Here is a 22,454-nt window from a genome sequence, read left to right on the forward strand (position 1 = left end):
GAGCCAGAGTAACATTGATTTGTCAGCAGGAGCAGAATCTTACCTTCCCCAAGTTTCTGGTTCCCTCTTCAACATTCACAGCAGCACTGTTGACATGGTCCTCAATGCTGTCAATCTTCTCCTGCTGAGACTAGATGCAAAGGAATTATGAGTGAGCATTCCTGCTGGGGAGCAGCAGAGAGCCAATACACACTATTTTAATTCCTGTAATCAGGGCCCTGTGTACTGCATCCTTGCAGTCTTAATAGTGGTTCATTAATAGCATCTGATAAACTATGTCCAAAGTACAAATTCACTTGTGTGAAAAAAAAAGAGGGTGACTTACTTATTAGGTAATGAAAGGCTGGCACCTTTATAGGAAAAAGCATCTCACACTAAAATCATTCAAGCATACAAACATTCTCCAAATGAATCTATTTTCCAGGAGAAAAATTCAAATAAGCATTTACATGTCATGTGAGTTTGACAGGAAAAAAACAAAAACAAAATCAAACAAAAAAACCTCCCTAGCTTATCTCTTTGAAGATTCAGTTTAAAAACAGGCAAATTTGACTTAGGAGTAAAACTCCCTTGACCCAATAAATACAAATTATTACGTTTTAGAAATAAGAATACAGTATGGTTTGATCTGCCATGAAATCTTTCTACTAATCTGATAAACAATAAGGAGCAGAGAATGAATTTACTGTCCTGTGTTTTACACCTGTACAATTTAATACATTTTAAAATCATGACAAGCTAAAATGTTTCTGATCAACTATATTAATAAATCATTCTACATAAAACGACAACACCTGCACTGACACAACAGAAATTGTGACTCACGGAATCTCTGGGTAGAAGGAATGCTTAGGTCATTGAGTGGGATTTTTCCCTCAGATGTGTAAAACCCTATTACAACATTTCTGACAAGTGGTTACCGAACCTCTGCTCAGACAATAAAACTTCTTTAATGTTAGCTCCCCTCCCCCAACAACCCACAGAAGCATAAATGCCAGTTCTGACACCCTACCCTTGTTTCTCTTTAGGACAACCCCACACTTTCCATTCTTGCTTGAAAGTCTATGCTAGAAGATAAATCACAGATGTAAAGTTCTATCATCAACCTCCATATCCTGATGAGTTGAAAATAGTCAGCACGTCCCCTTTTTCTCAGACCCAAAAGAATTCCATCAAGATGGTAGAGCCTGCCTGAGCCAACCACTGTGGCTAAATGGTTGAACATCGACCCATGAACGAGTAGGTCATGCTTTGTTCCCAGTCAGGACACATGCCTAGGTTGGGGGCTCAATCCCCAGTAGGGGGCATGCAAGAGGCAGCCAATTGATGATTCTCATCATTGATGTTATTCTCTCTCTCCATCTCTCTTCCTCTCTCTGAAATGAATTAAAAAATATATATATTTTTTTAAAAAGATGGCAGAACCTAGCAGAATTACTATCATTTCTAATACCTCAAGTGTTATCTCAAGACCTTAGGGAAATATCTTTTAATGCTCCTTCCTAAAAGGTTGGATATTGAAGCTCTATTACTTATTTTTTAATAAAGTAAAATTCTAAAATAATTTTATTTAAAATTTTCTTTCCACAAAAATACTTTGGGATAATTGGAGAAAGGATCACAAGACAAAAGAAAGCCTGAGATTACTGATTATTTGAACTGCAATGTTCACTATCACTGCAATCACCAGTACTAAATGAGGCCTATCTCACACTGGGGAGTAGCCCACACCTCTAAGTACTTATTCACTGACATAAGGAAGCTTGCTTAAATATGGGCATGGAAATGAGGCAGAGAGCAGACCACCCCCTATCCTGGGATCAGTAGTCATCCCTCAGTTGTGTAGATCTGCCTTCTTCTTCCTCTATTTTGCTTGGTTTGAATCCCAAACTTTGCCCATATCTTCAAACTCTGCTTCTTGAGTAAGAAGGACTCAAAATGACAGAAAATTAGATTTAGGCAACTGGTGTCAAAGTGTTAGTCACTGTCCACAGCATGACCAGCCAGACTCAGAGCCAAATCTGATCACCACCTGTCCACTGTGTCCTTGGGTCTGTATGTTGGGCAAAATCACACATACACAACTTTATCTCAGCACAGAAACCCAAGCTCTTAACAACAACAGTGGCTCAGGAGCCTCCTCACCTATATCTACTAACCTCCTATATCTACTAAACTGCCTGTAGTGCCCACATTTGACAACCTTCAAACTCTCTTCCTGACATTATATACTTTGGTGGCTTGTGTATGTTCTCAGCATCCCTTTAACAATAAATTAAATCACTTATGAGAATCACTGTAGTGTTTCTAGAGTAATGCATGGACTTTTTCCTTTAAAAAAAAATTCAAAAGACTAAGAATATGTCTATGGATTTCATTTTAAGAAACATTGAATTAGGTCCCACATCTGCCTAGAAAAATAACGGAGTCATAATTAGCAGTGAAGAAAATGTGATTTATTTGTCAAGAAGAATGCAATTTGCACATTTGAAGTCAAATTTCAATACTAATTAAGAATTGTTTTTCTCTCTTTTTAAAAATAATTTTTAGTGATTTTTAGAAAGAGAGGAAGGAGAGGGAGAGAGAGAAACATCTATGTGGGAGGAAACATCCACTGGCTGCCTCCTGCACACCCCCTACCAGGGATTTAACCTGCAACCCGGCATGTGCCCTGACCAGGAATTGAACCAGCAACCTTTCAGTGCATGTACAATGTCCAACCAACTGAGCCACACAGGCCAGAGTGAATTGCTTTTCTTTTGAATGTTGATGTTGATAGTTATAGGCACACATCCTCTATATCAAGTAATAGTAATACGTTCAACATATCTACTCCCAAATCCATTTATATCAATAAAAATGCCCTCTCTTGAATAGTCTTGCTAATAGTTGTGCAATTTTTTTTTTAGTTGTGCAATTTTATGATTGTGCTTGAAAAGCTATGGTTTAAGAAGTTAATACCAAAACTCCAGAATTTTTTCTTTATTACTGACTCCAAATTTCAGCCAGCTTTCAAGGCCAGCTCTACTCTTAGATCTTGACCAATCCAGATAACATTGATCTATCCTAGTTCTGAGCTCCAAATATATGTAATCTCTATCCTAAATCATATACAATCACATACACAGAAAAGCCCCAAAACAAACATATAAATGCTATGATATACAGGGAGAATACAGGATTATATTCACCTAGAGTAGTTAATAAATGAAGTAGGTAAGTAGGATGTTGACATCAGGGGATTTAGCAACAGGAAAAGGGCTGTAGGAGCTATAGTACTAAAACATCCTATCTAATAAAAGATTAATATGCAAATTAACCATCACTCTGCTATACCCACAAGCCACGCCCACCAGGCAATCAGGAGCGAGTATGCAAATTAACCCCAACCAAGTTGGCTGCGGGCATGGAGCCAGCAGGAGACTTGGGTTTCCCCGGCAATGGAGGAAGCCAAGCTTTCTGCACACCCTGGCAGACCCAGGCCTCCACTCAAGGCTACAAAGTTTCAATTATAGAAGGTAAATAAATCCCAACAAAAATGGTGGCAGCCACAGAGCTGGAGAGAGCAGGAGGCTTGAGTTGCCCCCGGCAATGGAGGAAGCCAAGCTTTCCACATACCCTGGGGGGCCCAGGCCTCCACTCAAGGCTACAAAGTTTCAATTATAGAAGATAAAAAAATTCCAGATACCAGGGCCTCCACTTGGGTCGCTGGGAGGCGTGGCCGGCCTGCAAACCACCACAGGCCCCTCGCCCAGGCCACCCTATGCCCCAAGGGAACCCCCACCCTGATCCGGGACACCCTTCAGGGCAAACCAGCTGGTCCCCACCCATGCTCCAGGCCTCTATCCTATCTAATAAAAGAGTAATATGCAAATTGACTGTCACTCCAACACATAAGATGGCTGCCCCTATGTGGTCAAAGATCCTGCCCCCAAGTGGACACAAGATGCCCGCCACAAGATGGCCAGCAGGGGAGGGCAGTTGGGAGGGACCAGTCCTACAAGGGAGGGCAGTTGGGGGCAATCAAGCCTGCAGGGGAGGGCAACTAGGGGTGACCAGGCCGGCAGAGGAGGGAAGTTGGGGGCGACCGGGCCTGCAGGGAAGGGCAGTTAGGGGGGACCCAGGCCTGCAGGGGAGGGCAGTTAGGGGCAAACACGCTGGCAGGGGAGCAGTTAGGCATCAATCAGGCTGGCAGGGGAGTGGTTAGGGGGTGATCAGGCTAGCAGGCAGAAGTGGTTAGGGGCAATCAGGAAGGCAGGCAGGCAGGTGAGCAGTTGGGAGCCAGCAGTCCTGGATTGTGAGAGGGATGTCCGACTGCCCGTTTAGACTATAGGCAGTCGGACATCCCTCGAGGGGTCCCAGATTGGAGAGGGTGCAGGCTGGGCTGAGGGATACCCCCCCCCCCATGCAAAAATTTCATGCACCAGGCCTCTAGTATAAAGATAATGTTGGTAGCAAAAGTAGAATTGTAAGCAAGGAGCTTAAGGGAATCAACTAAGGGAGGAACAAAGGCAGGAATGCAGTTGGGGTAGTAGAAGGGAAGGGAGTCAGAAGTAATAGGCATTATTTCATTTACTCCTCCCATCAATTTACAAAGCTCATTATTGTCAAATAACATCCTGATGGTCACATAGGTAATAAATGGAGGAATCTGATCTAATCCATTACAACCCAGCTTTTATGCATCCAGAATAAAACTGGATTTAAAAATCCATAGTGAATAAGGCAAAATGTAGAGACAAAACTGGACCTATAGCTAGGGTGGCCTACTATCAAGCAATTGGACCAGCATTTTTAAAATGCTGGGCACAATTCAACCATTTTTAAGTATACAATTCAGTGGAATTAAGTACATTCACAATGTTGAGTAATTGTCATGACTATCCTATAGGTTCTTTTTTATACTATTCTCTATTCTTAGCTCAGTACAATGCACACAGAAAGTGCTCCATAAATAAATGGTTAACTTGCTTAGATACTATCATGTCCATGTGATGATAATGAGAGGATGTGGTCACTCTGATTATGTTCCCAAGTCATTTGTTGACTAAATGGAGCTTCTGTGAGTTCTTGACCATGTGGTCATGAGAACTCAGTCACCCTTGGAATAGTAATCAGGGTTTCTCCTTTGAGCTATTGCCTAATAACAATCTGTCCTTAGACAGATTATTATAAATAGGACATTTGTATAGAGCTATGGCTATAGTCTAACTCTCCCTGCACGAACCTTCCTTAGATTAAGGATTAGGAACTGCTTAATAACCTAATAGTACTAGTATATATAATAGTTAAATAGCCCAAAACCCTTCTTTTTCCTTTCATGTGTTGATCTCATTAGAAGGGAAATGTGTTTGTCTTGAATGAGAACTTTTTAACATGTTTAGTTTGTTTTTTAAATAAACTTTAAGTATAATCTACGTACATTAGACCTCACACATTTCATGTGTACATACCAATGACTTTTGATCTGTATAACTAGACATACAGATCTTACAAAATACATTAGATCAGAGATTATGCATTACAATTAAATAAATCTTGATTCTAAAAACAACAAATATTTTGGGATTCTTGTATCATTCTTTTTTATATATAAATATATTAATAGTTTGTACAGATACCTAATCCAGAAACTTCATTTTGCTTCTTCTGCACTTAGAGGCATCAAAAAAAGGAAAATGCTTTAAAGAATTTGCTATATTTGCTGTAGCTGGTTGTTCAGTGGTTATATCATCTGCCCGCAAACTGAAGGGTTGTAGTTTCAATTCAAGAGCACATATCTCAGTTGCGGGCTCTACCCTCAGCCCCTGTTGGGGTGCCTGCCGAAGGCAACCAATCGATGTGTCTCTCTCACATTGGTGTTTGTCTCTGTCTCTATCCCTCCCTTCCATTCTCTCTAAAAATCAATGGAAAAAATACCCATGGGTGAGGATTAACCAAAAAAAATTTTTTTAAAACAATATTCAATTTAAACGTTATATTTCAAGAAAAAAATCCACACACTAGAAAACAAGCAGAGTAAGGGTCTAGTACTGATAAGCCTAGAAATCATATTCTAGGAATACATTAGAGAATCAAGGGTTTTTACGAGAAGAATATATGGTGAGGTGGGATAGAGTGAGGAAAGAGAAGGTGGTCTCAAAAAGGTTGAAAAACCTTTATATGGAAAAGAGATAAAACTTGTTCAGCATATGGCTCCAGGGAGCAAAAGTACCAGAGGGAAGTTATTAAAGGGCAGAGTTTACTCTACATGAGGAAGAACTTCTTCTAAGAGCCTCCAAATGGGATGGTTGAAGTATGATGTGTCCCTGCATTGTAATTGTTCAAAAAGAGGCGAAAGACCATCTATTTGAGAAGTTGGGGCAAGAGTAGATTAGTTGACCTTTTAAGTCTTTTTCAATTCCAATTCTGAGATTGGTTGATCTAGGAACCTCTTATAATTTAAAGCCAGGTGTCAAGGAAATCATAACTCAAAAATGTACAACCCCAAGTCATAGTTTGATCAAGAACAAAGAACTAAACCTAGCCAGAAGCATAAGCAGAAACAGGGTTGCTCCTGCAGGTATTTCCATACATACACACACATAACTCATACATCCAGCCTTCCCACACACAATTCCTGGGAAGAAAAAAAGAATTTAGAAAAATAGTAACCAAATCTATTCTATTTTTTCCACTAAATTTACTTTATGTTCTCTAATCTATGTTAACAGTTTCACTGGCTACCTGATTAGGCAGAATAAAGCCTTAATGTTTCTTATCTTTGACTTTTCTATCTTCCTCTAATTTCTACTCCAGTTGTCCCTTATCCATGGGAAATATGTTGCAAGACCCACAGTAGATGCCTGAAACTACAGATTGTATTGAACCCTATATATACTGTTTTTCCTATACACACACACACACACACACACACACTTTACAGCTTTGCTCTGGTATATACAAATTGCCAGCATCACTATTCTTGCACTTTGGGGTCATTATTAAGTAAAACAAGGGTTACTGGAACACAGGCATTGTAATACCACGACATTCTAGCTGATAAGCCAAGATGGCTGTTAAGGGACTAAGGGCAGGGAGCCTATACAACAAGGATACTATGGACAAAGGGATGATTTATGTCTTGAGCTAAGACAGAGTAGTACAGTGCCAGATTTCATCATGCTACGCAGAACGATGTACAATTTAAAACTTATTATTTCTGGAATTTTCCAGTTAACCTTTTCAGATCACAGTAGACCACAGTAACTAAAACCATAGAAAGCAAAACTGCAGAAAGCTAAACAACAGATAAGGGGGGTGGGGGGGGCCTACTATACTTGCTTTGCCATTGCTCTTGGTGAAACTCTTGCAATTGATTCCTAACCAGTCATCCTGCCTATAATCTTCCCCTCTCCAAGGCCATTCCTCACACTGTGATCTTTCTGAAGCACAGACGGGATGGATCACAGCACTCTACCTGTTCAAAAATCTATATTGGCTCCTACATAGTCAAGTTCAAATTATTTGGTATGGCCTTCAATGCCATCTGAATCTCACCCTAACCATCCTTGCTTTGCTTGCCCATGGTACCTTATGCTTAGATTATACTGCAATACTTGTCACTCCTAAATTATACTGTACTCCATGTCTTTGTTCAGCTATTTTCAAATGTACCTCTCACTCCACCTGTGGACACTTTACTCAATTTTCAAGGCTCAAGCAAAGGCTACCTATCTTGTGAAGCTATCCTTAATGCTCCCACCTCACAACCCCTTCCTCTCTCAAATGTTGCTTCTTGGAGCTTATATTACTTGTTGTCATACCTTACTTTTGCATTTAACAATCATGCTTGAAATTTCAAGTTTGGAGATCCAAGCATATCTCTACCCACTGTAAATCCTTAAAGGCAGAGAACAGGCTTCATTTATTTCTATAGCCAACCTTATCAGACCCCCATTGCCAAGGATCTAATACAGTACCTTTTATGGCTCCATAAAAGTGCTTAATAAATGTTTATTGAACTTATCTGGAATTTGACAACAATTAGACTTCTATCCATGACCTAATAGCAGTCTTAAAAATTATAACTTCTATTAAAATTCTAGTCAAAAGTCTAATGACTGATAAAAGCCTTTTAGCTATTAATCTAACATCTCTGAGCCAAAAACTGTCATATACTTACATTCACTAGGAGAGAGAATTCTGTGACCAGGTGGCTAAGTTCAATTAGGTCCTTAAAAGGAAAAAGAGAGAGAGGAGGTTATTTACTTTTATGCCTCACAGTTACCAAAAGAAAAAAAAAAAATTAACATACCGCTTCTAAGGTTTCCCATGATTCTGCAGCATTTTGATCTCGAGGAATTTCAGGCAATGCATATATCTGAGTCATACTCTGAGGATCAGCTTCAGCTTCAGTAGTGTGAAATGCTCCTGGATGAACATAGCCTCATGTTTAGAGTTTATCTGCTTTGCTAAAAAGGCAACAGTATTAATCGACTCCATAAAACAATTGTCATGTAAAATGCTTACTAATTAAATTCAGGCTGAAATTGATTATTCTATAAAAAGATTTATCTATAGGCAGATTGTTCCCAGGTTAACAAATATTTTTTTCTTTATTCTACAAAATCATCTTTAAAAAAAAAAAGGCTACAACTACTATCTACCACTCTGAATAACTAGGGCTAGATGTGAAAGCACCACCAAAGGAAAACTATTCTATTTGGACAATGTTCCATGAAAAGATACCCAGGTTTAACACTTTCATTGCTAAATTATTAACCTTTTTCTCTGGCTATTTTAGTAATAAACATCAGATCCGTAAGCTGTTAAAAGTAGAGAAGTGATGTGTTTTTAGCAATGAAAATCAGTCATTTTTGGTAACAAATTTGTCATAAAAACTAAAAACTAACACCTATTACTACATGTATATTTTTGTATATATTAATACCCTATTTCTCTTCAGAGTCATTTTTCTGACCCATACCTCCATTGCTTCTAATTCTTTTCTGAGTTTTAAGAAGTCATCAACACGCTATGGTTTTCCTCATTAAACACTGTTATGACGATGAATTAATTTACATTCCAAACTCCACCTTCAAATCTTTATTTCCCTGTATTGGTTTTACCAATTGTTCATTCATTAAACGTATATTTATACAATGCCTACTATATACCAATTAGTGTGATAAGATGCTGGGTACACAATGGTAAACCATAAAATAGTTCCAAGGAGTCAATATAGTATGGTAGTTAAGGGTATGGGCCTCATCAGAAAGACCTGGGTAAGAATCCTGGTTTGGCTATTTACTAGCTCTTTGACTTGGGAAGGTATTTCATCTTTTAAACTTATTTTCCTCGTTTATAAAATAAGATGATACTTTGCATTGTGCCTGGCTTACATATCAAGTATAAGTGGTTAGCAGTTACTACTACTGCCATTGCTGCTGCTACTATTATTAATGGAGCTTAACATATGTGTGATATATACACATGTTAACAGGCAAACTCAGTATAGTCTCATAAGAACTGTGATATGGGTAAGTATGGAATGCTATATGAGCACAGAGTTAGTTAACTAGATCTGTGGAGAAGAGAGTGGTCCAAGAAGGTTCTGGAGCTAAAGCCTGAGGATGAACAGAAATTATATAATTGAACTGGGATAAGAGTGAAGGCAGACATAGAGTATTCAGGTCAAGGAGAATAATATGTGCATAGGATTGGGGACTGAAAGGAGTTCAGTATAGCTGAAGCATACTCTATGACAAAAGAAAAGCAAAGGTTGAGGTTGGAAATCGAGGGTGACATTACTTGTGGCATTGTAAACTATGTTCAAGAGTTTTGTCTTTCTCATAAGATCAATATAAAACTATTAAAAGGAATATGAGACTATTGGTAAGCTGCAAGGTGCCATATCAGATTTCAGATTTAGAAAGGGAACCATAGCTGTGATGTAAATAATAGATTAAGGATGGAGTTGAAAGGTAAAAAAAAATTAGAGAGTGAAACACAAGTTGGAAGGATTTTCAATATGTCTGATGCAAAATGATGATGATCTGATCTGGGATTGTGGCAGTGGAAATGTAAAGAAGAGATCTGAAGGTCTTCTTTCCTTTTGTCCCCCAAACTTCAAGCTAAAAAAAAATACCTACCACTTTAATATTTTCTGAGCACTCATGTATTGTGTTGGGTACTAGGGATGAAAAAGTAATACAAAGTAGTTGCTCTCAAGGAAAGTATATTCTAGAAAAGTTAGACATAAAAAGAAACAATCCTAAAAACAGTAAGAGAGTTCACAAATATCTAAGTAAGTAGATATAGATACACATAGTGCTGTGTGGGTGTTCCAGGCTGGGGTGGCATGTGACCCAGCTAGTGTGGTGTACAGTGTATGGGACAGCTTCCTAAAAAAAAAAATGATCTTACTAGGCAAAGAAGATAATATAAATGTAGGTAGAGATACAGCATGAAAAAGGCCTCAAAGAAGAAAGAATATAGTTTAACATAAAATCAGCAATTTGGTCTTGCCAAAGCATAAAGTAAAAGCCATAAAGTTACAAGAATAAGACATTATAGATGGTTTTAAGGGGCCTTGTAATCCAGTTAAAGACTTTGGACTATCTGGTAGACAGTGGAGAGCTACTGAAGGGTTTTAAGCAGGGAGATGATAGTAACATATGACACCTGATCTAATCCTAAAAGTATATTATTATAACACTAAGTCCAACTTCTCTCTCAATTTCTTTTTCCATTCTAGCCTATAACAATGGTATTTTATACAACTGCATTACTAATTTACTTTCATAATTCAGGAAAGCTTTACCTCTCGAGAAACACACACACACCTGTTTAAATAGTTTAGGAATGGCAGAAACAGCAATGTGAGACACACACATCGATTGGTTGCCTCCCACATGTGCCCTGGGATTGAGCCTGCAACCAAGGTACATGCCCTCATCCGGAATGGAACCCAGGACCCTTCAGTCTTAGCTGACGCTCTATCCACTGAACCAAACCGGCTAGGGCTGATGATATTCTTTTATTTTTATTTTTTTGTAAGAATATATATATATATATATATATATATATATATATATATATATATATATATATATTGATTTCAGAGGGAAAGGGAGAGGGAGAGCGATATAGTAACATCAATGATGAGAGATAATCATTGGTCAGCGGCCTCCTGCACGCCCCCTACTGGGGATTGAGCCAGCAACCCAGGCATATGCCCTTGACAGGAATTGAACCTGGGACCCTTTAGTCCATAGGCCGATGCTCTATTCCCTGACCCAAACCAGCTTGGGCTGATGGTATTCGTTTAATTTTGAATCTTAACTTACCTGAATATATTTCCTTATCTTAAACGAAGAGCAAAAACATGAGATACAGAGTAAATCTTACATTACAAAATTATGGCATGCTGTAATATTTTAAAAGCTCTCTATAATCTTTACAAATACTTAAGAGTTATTTACCTCATGTCCTAATATCACACAAAGACACTTTCATTTTAAATTCAATCAAAATAAATGAAATACTCTGACCTTTCTTCCACTTAATATGCCTATTATAAGAAGAACTCCAACTTCTTTAGTAGCATGATGAATAATGATAACTTCATTATTAAACAAAATGTAAAGCATAACTTTATAAACACAACACCCACTCTAAATATTTTTAAGGCAATATCTTTGTACTATAGAGAGGATTCAAATAAATTATGCTAGGGTATATAACAAAATGAGGAGAAATTATCAAATATAAATTATTGATCTAAACAATGAAAGGGTGGGAAATGTTTGGCATTTTAGGCAAACATTAAAGATTTCCCTCAGCAAAAAATAAAAAATGTTTAAGTCATTTACATCTTACTTGAAACCAAACTGCATATGCATCTTAGTTCAAATGAAGTCTTAGAACAAAGAAATCTGTTCTCTTCCATAGAAAATCCTGTTGTAAACTTACCAGACAGAACATCATTAATCAATTCAAGGCATGACTAGTAATTAAGAAAGGAAACCCTTTAATTTCTACAACTTCCATAATTTATTTATTCCAGCTTGTATTAAAAATCTGTACTTTAGTGGTCATCCACTGACTTTTAACTTTTACAAAGTGCTATAGACAGAAGGAAGCAAAACACTGAAACAGATTATAGCTGCAGGAAAGAAGGCTCAAGAACTATTATTCTGTGCACATAAGTCAAAATTGCTATTGTTTTATATGACATATTAATCTCAGCTAGTTCTATCTGCATGCAAACAATTGCAAGTTTAAAGGGCACAGAATATATCACTCACCACTGTTTTTAAAACTCGTTCTAAAATCGTATTATTGGCTATAAAATCAAGATAGATTTAGTTGAAGTGAGAAATAAGCTTAATATATAGACATAAAACTTTCCCTTTCTCTGTCTAAACATCCATTCATTCACTCATTTATTCATACTCATTCTGTCCTTCTCCCCACAATGCCCCCCCTCCATATTTCATTAAAAGTCAGTGATTCTACTAAGAATTACAATATATATAAAAAATTTCCACTAGCCCTTTGGTCTCAGCCGCAGAAACGAGGGGACGAAAGGAATGTCAAGCGCACAAGACACGCACACGCTGTGCCGCCACTGTGCCTAAAAGAACTACCACCTACAGAAGTCCACCTGGGGCAAGTGCAGCTACCCCGCCAAGCAGAACAGGAAGTATAACTGGAGTGCCAAAGCTAAAGGATGAAACACTACCGGAACTGGTCACATGAGGCACCTAAAAATTGTATACCATAGATTCAGGCATGGATTCCATGAAGGAACAACACCTAAACCTAAGAGGGCAGCTACTGCAGCATCCATTTCATCTTAAGGATTTCAAAGATTGGTCGTGAAACAGATGTTCTGGTTTAAAAATATTTTTTTCCCATTAAACTTTACTACACTAGGAAAAGTGTCATTATGAATCTATATTAATTCAAAAGCATTTTCTGATCTTTTTCACTTTCTGACAGTTTAAGATTAGTGAAATTAATTTACTGATCATCTACATAAACCTAACTATCAAAATAAAATGACTTCTAAGTCATGGCTTAACCTAGCTGCAAAAGGAGGATTTTTAAGAAAATTAAAACCAATTGAAAACACATCTTCTGAATAATATACAAAAACCATTTACATGTTTTACAAAATGGTTCAGTACATGTATATACCTGTGATAAAATCTAATATTTCATCAAATTCAATATGCTGGTCTGAAGTTTCCATAAGTTTTAAGATTGGATTATTTTCTTTTGTGAATATTTGTTTAAAATGTAATACGATTCTGTTCCTATTGTGCTGGTGAAGTTGTGTGCTGGATGGGGAGTAAGAAAGACAAGATGGAGAGAAGCAATGATTCACTCTGTATGACTTGGAACACCTTTCTAAATACAATTCAAATCTGTTGGTGGGAAGCAATGTGCTAAAAATGAAACTAGACACACAAGTGAGACAGAAGGGAGTTTCTCAGACCTAGCAAGATTGGCAGAGAAGATTTACTTTAGGAACTCTCAGAAGCTGGACAAAAGAAACAGAAAAATCATCCCAGATTTTCCCCAAGCTTAATAAGCTTCTTTCATTCTCCAAAGAACATAAAACGCCCTATTCTACTTGTTATTTCTATCTGTAAATGAAAAACTATTTTTGTATTCTGATCTCACTCATGGAAATGTAGCAACATTACTCCAAATATCTCTGCTGATGTTTCCAACCAATTTATTTAGAATCAGATTGAATTTTTAAAGGAAAAAGTATTTTAAGGCCCTTCACTTTATGCAAATCAACCTTTTTTTTTCCTGTATAGGCTGTCACTACTATATTGAGTATCTAAAGCAAAAATAAGAAAAAGCCAGAGAACACTGGATAAAAACATGCAGAATGACAGAAAAAATTCTATAGCTAAAAGAAGACTAGATATGGAGTGGAACAAATCCAATCCCACTACTAAAGCTTTATGTAAATTAGTGCTTTCTTTTCATATTCTTGTCCTTCCATCCTCTCAATTTTTTAAATAATATTTCTGGATTTTGAGGCAACTTAGAAGAAACTCTCATATTTGATGAAAAACTCAGGCACTTGGTGAGACAGTTGATTTGAACTGCTTAATGTTGGCAATGGTGCAATATGACCCAGACCATTCAGAATTTGAAATTCTAACACTGTTTTAGGTATAACTTAGGTATTTGATTTTATAAAGGGAATGACTGTCTTAATCAAATCCGAATTGGTTGCAGAGATTTAATTTTGTAGTTTCTCCAAGTGTTCAAGTGATTAGAGATCTTAGGCCAATATGGTGTTCCATGAATTGAGAAGTTTGAGGATCAAGAGAGTTGGAAAATAAACTTTATCTGTTATTTCTTTCCCCTCATCCTCTGGCTCTGCCTCAAACTTTTTCATTTCCTCTGTATACATGCTTCTCAAATTTTGCCAATTTATTTTTTAATACTAGTCAGCTTGGAGAAAGTTTGTTGTCACTAGAACAAAATAGCATACATATCAAATCGCATATATATCAACATATGTGTAACTCCATCTATTGAAAAAAATCCGCATTATTAACTGGTATACCTGGTATTATCTGCAATATCTATACAAAGAGGTGAATTAACTGCATCACTATGATCAAGAATAAGACTAGTACATTACCACCAACAGTCATAGATCTGGTCAAAGAAGGCTGTAATAAAGTTTCTTCATCATTAAATTGTTTCTCAAGTTCTTCTACAGATTCCTGACGGAGCTGGAGAAATTCTGCTGCCGCTGCTGCTGCTGCTTCTTTAACAGGATCTATCATTCTCCTCAGAAGTACTAGGTCATCTTTCCGGACTTTCAAACAAAGCTTCTCCATTTCTCGGATATTGGAGCGAAGTTGCTATAAAAGAAAAAATATCATTAAAGCCACCATATATCTTAGTATAAAATGTCTTTATTTTCAGAGATAATTTGTGATAATGATTATGAATGAAAATGATTACAATAGAAAGTATGCATAACACTTTGTTATGTTTCATGTCTCTGGCCAAAACCAACTGCTTTAGAAACTCACATCCTCATACTTTGAATTTAGTGTTTTTCCTTTATTAAATATGATTATTACAAGGGAACAAATACTTTTCATAATATATCAAAAACTGCAGAAACATATCAAGAAAAATTTAGTGATTTCTCCGCTTCACCAATTCCACTACCTCTCTTAATCTACATTTCTCTTAATTCATCCAAACACTGATAGACATAATCTTATTTTTTACAAGAAATGGATTATATTATGCACAATCTTACCTAATAATAGACAAACATGTAAATTGACCATACCTCCGCTACGCCCACCCCCAATCAGGAGCGAGTATGCAAATTAACCCAACAAAGATGGCAGGTTAATTTGCATATACAGGCGCGGAGTGGCCAGGAGGGGCGGGACGCCTGCTATGAGGGGGAGGAGGGAGGTGGAGGGAGCTACAGGAGCGGTGCTCTAGCCAGGAGCGAGAACTTGCAGGCTCCCGGATGGCCAGGAGTGAAGTCAGGGGAAGGAAGGCTTATTCTTGCACGAATATCGTGCAACGGGCCTCTAGTAATCTAAAATTTGTCATTCCACATCCCAACTTAACAATATCATCACAGATATCCTTCCTAGCCAATGGTTGTACCATATTCCATAGTATGGATGGAATGTAATTTATTCAAACACTCCTCCAGTAGTCAACAGTCATTCATGTTGTTTCCAGTTTTAATTATTACTAATTATGAAACAAATATTCTTGAATATAAAGCCTAATACACTATAATTATATATATATTAGTATTATAGTAAATACTATTATACTATATTTTATAAAAATGATTCCCAAAAGTGAAAGTAACCAGTCAAGGGATAATGTGCATTTTTATTTCAATAGCTATTATCATCAGCTTTTTTCCTGAACAGCTGTAACAATTCATACTACTACTAAAATATGAGTACCCATTTCCCCACATACTGCCAGTACTACATGCTATCTCATTGTTTTTTACTTTACATTTCTCTCTGAGTGAAGTTGCTGGATTTTGTCCAAATGATTCTCTCTTCTTTTAAAAAACATCTATTGGCATAATCATAAATTTTCCTCTAATGTGCTAATATAATGAATCATGAGCAAGAGTCATGAATAGACCCATCTTTATATTTCTGAAATAAAGCTCTGCCTGGTGTGTGCATGTGTATGTAATTTTTTAAATTTAAATTCTTTATTGTTGAAAGTATTACCGTATTTACCGGCGTAAAAGACGACTTTTTAACCTAGGAAAATCTCAAAAGTCGGGGGTCTTATATGCCGGAAAATACGGTATTTGGGTTTTAAGCAATCTGATATACATTGTCAGAGATTTTTTTTTCCGGCGTATAAGACCCCCAACTTTTGAGAAGATTTTCCTGGGTTAAAAAGTCATCTTATATGCCAGAAAGTACAGTACATGTCTCCTTTTTACTCCCATTGACTTCTCCCCAGCTGCTGCCACCCCTCAGCCACTGCCACCTCCCTCCCACCCCCCAGCACATGCCCTCACCCCCTACTGTCTGTGTCCACAGGTTATGCATGCATACAAGTCCTTTGGTTGATCTCTTAACTCCCATCCCACCCTCCCCTTTCTTCCCTCTGAGGTTTGACCATCTGTTTGATGCTTCTGTGTCTCTGGATCTATTTTTGTTCATCAGTTCACATTGTTCATTATATTCCACAAATGAGTAAGATCATGTGATACTTATCCTTCTCTGACTGGCTTATTTTGCTTAGCATAATGCTCTCCAGGTCCATCCATGCTGTTGCGAATGGTAAGAGTTCTTTCTTTTTTACAGCAGCATAGTATTCCATTGTATAGATGTACCACAGTTTTCTAATCCATTCATCTGCTGATGGGCACTCAGGCTGTTTCTAAATCTTAGCTGTGCTGCTACAAACATAGGGGTGCATATAGTTTTTCTGAATGGTGTTTCTAAATTCTTGTATATATTCCTAGAAGTGGGATTACTGGGTCAAATGGCAGTTCCATTTTTAGTTTTTTGAGGAAACTCCATACTGTTTTCCACAATGGCTGTACCAGTCTGCATTCCCACCAGCAGTGCACAAGGGTTCCTTTTTCTCCGCATCCTCGCCAGCGCTTGTCATTTGTTGATTTGTTGATAACAGCCATTCTGACAAGTGTGAGATGGTACCTCACTGAGGTTTTGATTTGCATCTCTTGGATGATTAGTGACTTTGAGCATTTTTTCATATGTCTCTTGGCCTTCTGTATGTCCTCTTTCAAGAAGTGTCTATTTAGGTCATTTGCCCATTTTTTGATTGGATTGTTTATCCTCCTGTTGTTAAGTTGTATGAGTTCCCTATAAATTTTGGAGATTAAACCCTTATCGGACTAATAAAAAGCTTCTGCACAGCAAAAGAAACCATCAACAAAATAACAAGAAAGCCCACTGAATGGAGAACGTATTTGCCAATATGACATCCAATAAGGGTGTGTGTAACCTTTTAATACACTGTTAAATTCAATTTGCTAATATTTTATTTGGAATTTTAGCAAATGTACATTTATGTGTGCATATGTGAACAGTGTGTGTCTATACTATCTTACTACGTTTAAACTCACTTTAATAGGTTTAAGATGTGCTAACTTCATAAAATGGGGAGCTTCCCATCTTTTCAATGATCTATACATTGAAAACCATAAAAACCAACTATTGTTTGACAATTAAATAGAATTAAATTGTAAGAATTATCTCAGTATGAAGATTTTAAAAAATTATAGATCTTGCCCTAGCCAGTTTGGCTCAGTGGATAGAGCATCGGCCTGTGGACAGAAGGGTCCCAGGTTTGATTCCGGTCAAGGGCACATGCCTGGGTTGCAGGCTCGGTCCAACGTGCAGGAGGCAGCCAATCAATGATTCCCTCTCATCATTGATGTTTCTACCTCTCTTCTTCTCCCTTCTTCTCTGAAATCAATAAAAATCTATTTTAAAAAATAAATAAATAAAAAGTATAGATCTCTATTCATACAATATTTTAAATTCTTTTCCCCTAACGTATTTTCAAAAATACTAATACAAATTCTATGTAATAGACAGGAAAAAAGTATTAATTTCTTTAATTTCTCAAGTGCATACTCTGAATGCGGTATTATATTCCATATTATTACATTCCACATTATTACATATAGAGAAATTTTAAAAAGTAGTTCAAAATTTACTTCATTATATAGAGGCAAAGTTGGGATTAAAATCCAAGTATTCTTACAAATCCAGCAATCTTTCCATCCTATATAACAAAGAGCTAATATGCAAATTGACCATCACTCCAACACACAAGATGCCCGCCCCCATATGGTCAAAGATGGCCACTCCCCCCCCCAAAAAAAGATGGCCACTCCCATGTGGTCAAAGATGGCCGCCCCCATGTGGACATAAGATGGCTGCCACAAAATGGCCGGCAGGGGAGGGCAGTTGTGGGTGATCAGGCCAGCAGGGGAGGGCAGTTGTGAGGAACCAGGCCTGCAGAGGAGGGCAGTTGGGGATGACCAGGCTTGCAGGGGAGGGCAGTTGGGGGAGACCAGGCCTGCAGGGGAGGGCAGTTGGAGGCAACCAGGCCTGTAGGTGGGGGTCAGTTAGGGGTGACCATGCTGGCAGGGGAGCGCAGTTTGGGGCAATTGAGCCAGAAGGGAGCAGTTAGGCGTGGATCAGGCTGGCAGGGGAGTGGTTCAGGGGTGATCAGGCTGGCAGGCAGAAGCGGTTAGGGGCAATCAGGCAGGCAGGCAGGTGAGTGGTTGGAAGCCAGCAGTCCTGGATTGTGAGAGGGATGTCTGACTGCCTGTTTAGGCCTGATCCCACTGAGGGATCCAAGATTGGAGAGGGTGCAGGCTGGGCTGAGGGACACACACACCCATGCATGAATTTCATGCACTGGGCCTCTAGTTAAACTATAAACATAATCCATATCTATATGGTACCTTAATACAATATAAAGTATCCATTTTATTCTAGTAAAATTAAAGCTAATTCTGGAAATAATAGTTTAGCTACAACCTAAAACATCTTATAAGATTGTCTGGGTGAATAAAAAATTTGTGTCTCTATCCTACCATGACTCTACTTCCTTTAACCTTATGTGCACTCTTACCATTCCAACTTGCGCTAGAAAACCTAAAGATAATTGGACTGTAGATTAATACAAGCATTAATATGTAAAAATCATAGAACCTCAAGAAGCCAATGTGCTCATCCAATCCAACTCCATGATTTTACAATAAGTAAATTGGCATCCAGATGAACACAGTGGCAAAATTAGGACTATAGCTCAGTTCTCAAATCTTGAAACAGTATTGTCTCCAACACACCACCATCTTTTGGCTGTGTGGTTCCTTTCTGGAAGTATATTAGGGGCCACCTTGTTGATAAAATATATTAATTAATTCATTTGATTAGACTGTAAGGTTTGTAGGAATAGGGGCTATGCTTATTTTCTTCACCATTGTGTTTGGTCCCTAATAGTTTGATTCAGTTAAACATGGTAAATTAATGAATACTTTATTATTTTCCACAGTGACAAATCAGTGGTCCAACAACAGAGATCTCCAACTATCAAGGAACTAGCTAGAATTCTTCCCTAGGAAACCATAATATAAGTCCCTGGCATGGGAAACATTGCATCTTACATTAGTTTTAAAAAAGTAATGAGCCCTGGCCAGTGTTTCTCACTGGTTAGAGCATCGGCCCATGCACTGGAGGGTCATGGATTCGATTCCAGGTCCAGGGCATGTTCCTGTTGTTCCTGTGTTGCAGGTTTGTTCCCTGGCCTAGTCAGGGTGCAGCAGGAGGCTACCAATCGATGCCTCTCTCACATCAACGTTTCTCCCTCTCTCTCTCTCTCTCTCTCTCTCTCTCTCCCCCCCCATCTCTCTCTCCCTGCCTGCCTGCTCCCTTTCTATCCCCCTCCCTCTTTCCCTCCCTTCCACTTTCTCTAAAAATCAATGGAAAAAATATCCTCAGTGAGGATTAACAACAACAAAAAGTAATAAAAGAATTGACTCTTTTGGAATTAGTTCTGACATACAACCATAAAATAGTGAAGTGGGAAGGAAACCCATGAGAGAAAACAATCATGCTAGCTTGGAATTCATAATAGTTATAAAAATGAATACTAGAAAAAGTGATAGTTTAGGGAAGTGAGTCAAATTGAAAGAAAATAGTTGTATGATAATACAGCAGAAATTATATTGCAATAGGATCTTTTCCAAGAGAGAGAGTTTCTAAAAAGTGAACTTCTGCCGAAACCGGTTTGGCTCAGTGGATAGAGCGTTGGTCTGCGGACTGAAAGGTCCCAGGTTCGATTCCGGTCAAGGGCATGTACATTGGTTGCGGGCACATCTCCTGTAGGGGGTGTGCAAGAGGCAGCTGGTCGATGTTTCTCTCTCATCGATGTTTCTAGCTCTCTGTCCCTCTCCTTTCCTCTCTGTAAAAAATCAATAAAATATATTTTTAAAAAAAGCAAAAAAACAAAAACAAAAGTGAACTTCTGACACTGTGAAAAAAAGTAATCTGATAAGTGGCATCTTAAGAATCCAATGTAGTTGTGTAAGGCATGCTATGCTAAGTTCAGAATTTTAAGAGACTTTTTTTTAAAGGAATAAAAAGAAAGGCATGTGAAGAAGGATGAATACAGAAGAGTGGTGTGAAATGGGGAAAATCATGTAAGTAAAATAGGAGCCCAAAATGAGCGGAGGCTGGTGAAAAAAGTTAAGAACAATAAAAAGGATGTAAAAAATACATGTAGAGCAAGAAGAACAGGAAAGATGGGTTAGGCCTACTGCTTGGGACAGATGGTATAATGTTAACAGATGATGCAGAGAAAGCAGACTACTTAACTCCTATTTTGCTTTTGATTCTCTATTAAGGAGTGATATTCAAACTTGAAAGGGACAGAAGAAACATGTTCAAAGGACACTTGAAACATCTTACTGTATCTTCACAGGCTTCATGAAGCCTGAAGAAGAATATTGGGAAAACAGAACATGCTAAATAGAATGAATAAATTGGGAAAAGACAAAAGTGAAATAGAAAGGTAGAAGCTTTCTAAATACTATTATTTCATCAATTTTAAGATACAGTATCTTTTCCACATTTTAACATCTCTGAAATTAGAATTTATCTTAAACTAGATGATTAAAAATACTATCAAGAATGGTCTTATTTTTGTTTTTTTCTGGTGATGTATTGTCTGATTTTTGACGTGAGATTAAATCCAGGCTTATAAAATAAATAAATAAAGCATTGTGTCATTCTTAACTGGCACCACTTTTTCTTTCTTTGAGGTACTCAAAATAATGATATACCTTACCATTGATGGAGCCTTAGATATTATTTCCTCCCTAAGGTTCTATAGTCAAAATAAAGGTCAAGGATCCTAAGTCCTAATTAATTAGCTCATAAATATTTAAGGCACAAATGAAGTTTAACTTTCTCTGAAGCTTATAATAACCTAAAACAAGTTACCTTCTGATAGCATTCATTTTGGAATTTACTCTTTCATTTTCTCTCCATTCTCTACCTGGCCTTGCTTCTCTTTAACCTTTTCTTTTCTCCTAACTTCTGTCTGTTGTCCTCACTTCTCTCTTTTTCCTCCTCATTTCCTCTTTTTATATTGCTTCTCCCTTTAAAAATTTTTAAATTAAAAAGTAGACAGCTCAAATATTCTCTATTTCTCCTAATAAAATCATGAATGTCACATTTTACTTCTTTAAGTTCATGGCTGATTTTTTTGTATTTACGCAAACTTGGAAACAGTGATAGAATCTCTGTACAGCAATATCTTTCTAAATGTGGTCTGAAATCTACTGAATCAGATAATTTTCAAAGGGGAACAGAAATCTGTGTTCTCAACAAGTTCTGCATCACCACTGCTACAGGAGACTAGCCTAATTAAGTTTCTGTAAAAGCCAGGTCAGTGAATTATTACAGTAGTAACAAATTTTGAACTTTTTACTTAGTTTCAAAAGGCATATATATATAAGAATATACATAGCTTAAAAAATAATAACCGAGCCCAGCCAGTGTTGCTCAGTGGTTGAGCATTAACCCATCCACCAAAAGGCTGCTGGTTCGATTCCCAATCAGGGCACATGCCCAGGTTATGGGCTTGATCCCCAGTGGGGGTTGTGCGGGAGGCTGACAATCAATGTTTCTCTCTCATCAATGTTTCTCTCTCTCCCTCACCTTCCTCTCTCTCTAAAATTAATAAAAACATATTAAATAATAACTGAACCACCAAATGAATAAAAAAATCAAAGGAGAAAAAAGCCTCCACTCATTTACTCAACAAATATCTAAAGAGGACCTACTTATATAGGTATTAAGTGCAGTATTCCACTTTCTATCCACCTGAGTTACTATTAAAAATAATTCCAGATGAGTGTATTAAAA

At 37.6% G+C, this 22,454-nt stretch overlaps 1 protein-coding gene across 2 annotated transcripts in view; it reads right to left on the minus strand.

The window, feature by feature from the left end:
* The window catches only part of STX17 (syntaxin 17), a 45,948-nt gene that overhangs the window by 8,494 nt on the left and 15,000 nt on the right, over positions 1-22,454 (minus strand). For both annotated transcript variants that reach the window (XM_079789972.1, XM_079789973.1), the window contains exons 4-7: positions 14,660-14,885; positions 8,297-8,412; positions 8,165-8,215; positions 44-130 (exon numbers count right to left, since the gene is read on the minus strand). In XM_079789972.1, coding sequence (XP_079646098.1) covers positions 44-130; positions 8,165-8,215; positions 8,297-8,412; positions 14,660-14,885 — 480 coding nt within the window. The remainder of the gene's footprint in view (positions 1-43; positions 131-8,164; positions 8,216-8,296; positions 8,413-14,659; positions 14,886-22,454) is intronic.

The sequence above is a fragment of the Cnephaeus nilssonii genome (genome assembly GCF_951640355.1).
Source record: "Cnephaeus nilssonii genome assembly, chromosome: 14".
Classification (NCBI taxonomy): Eukaryota; Metazoa; Chordata; class Mammalia; order Chiroptera; family Vespertilionidae; genus Cnephaeus; species Cnephaeus nilssonii.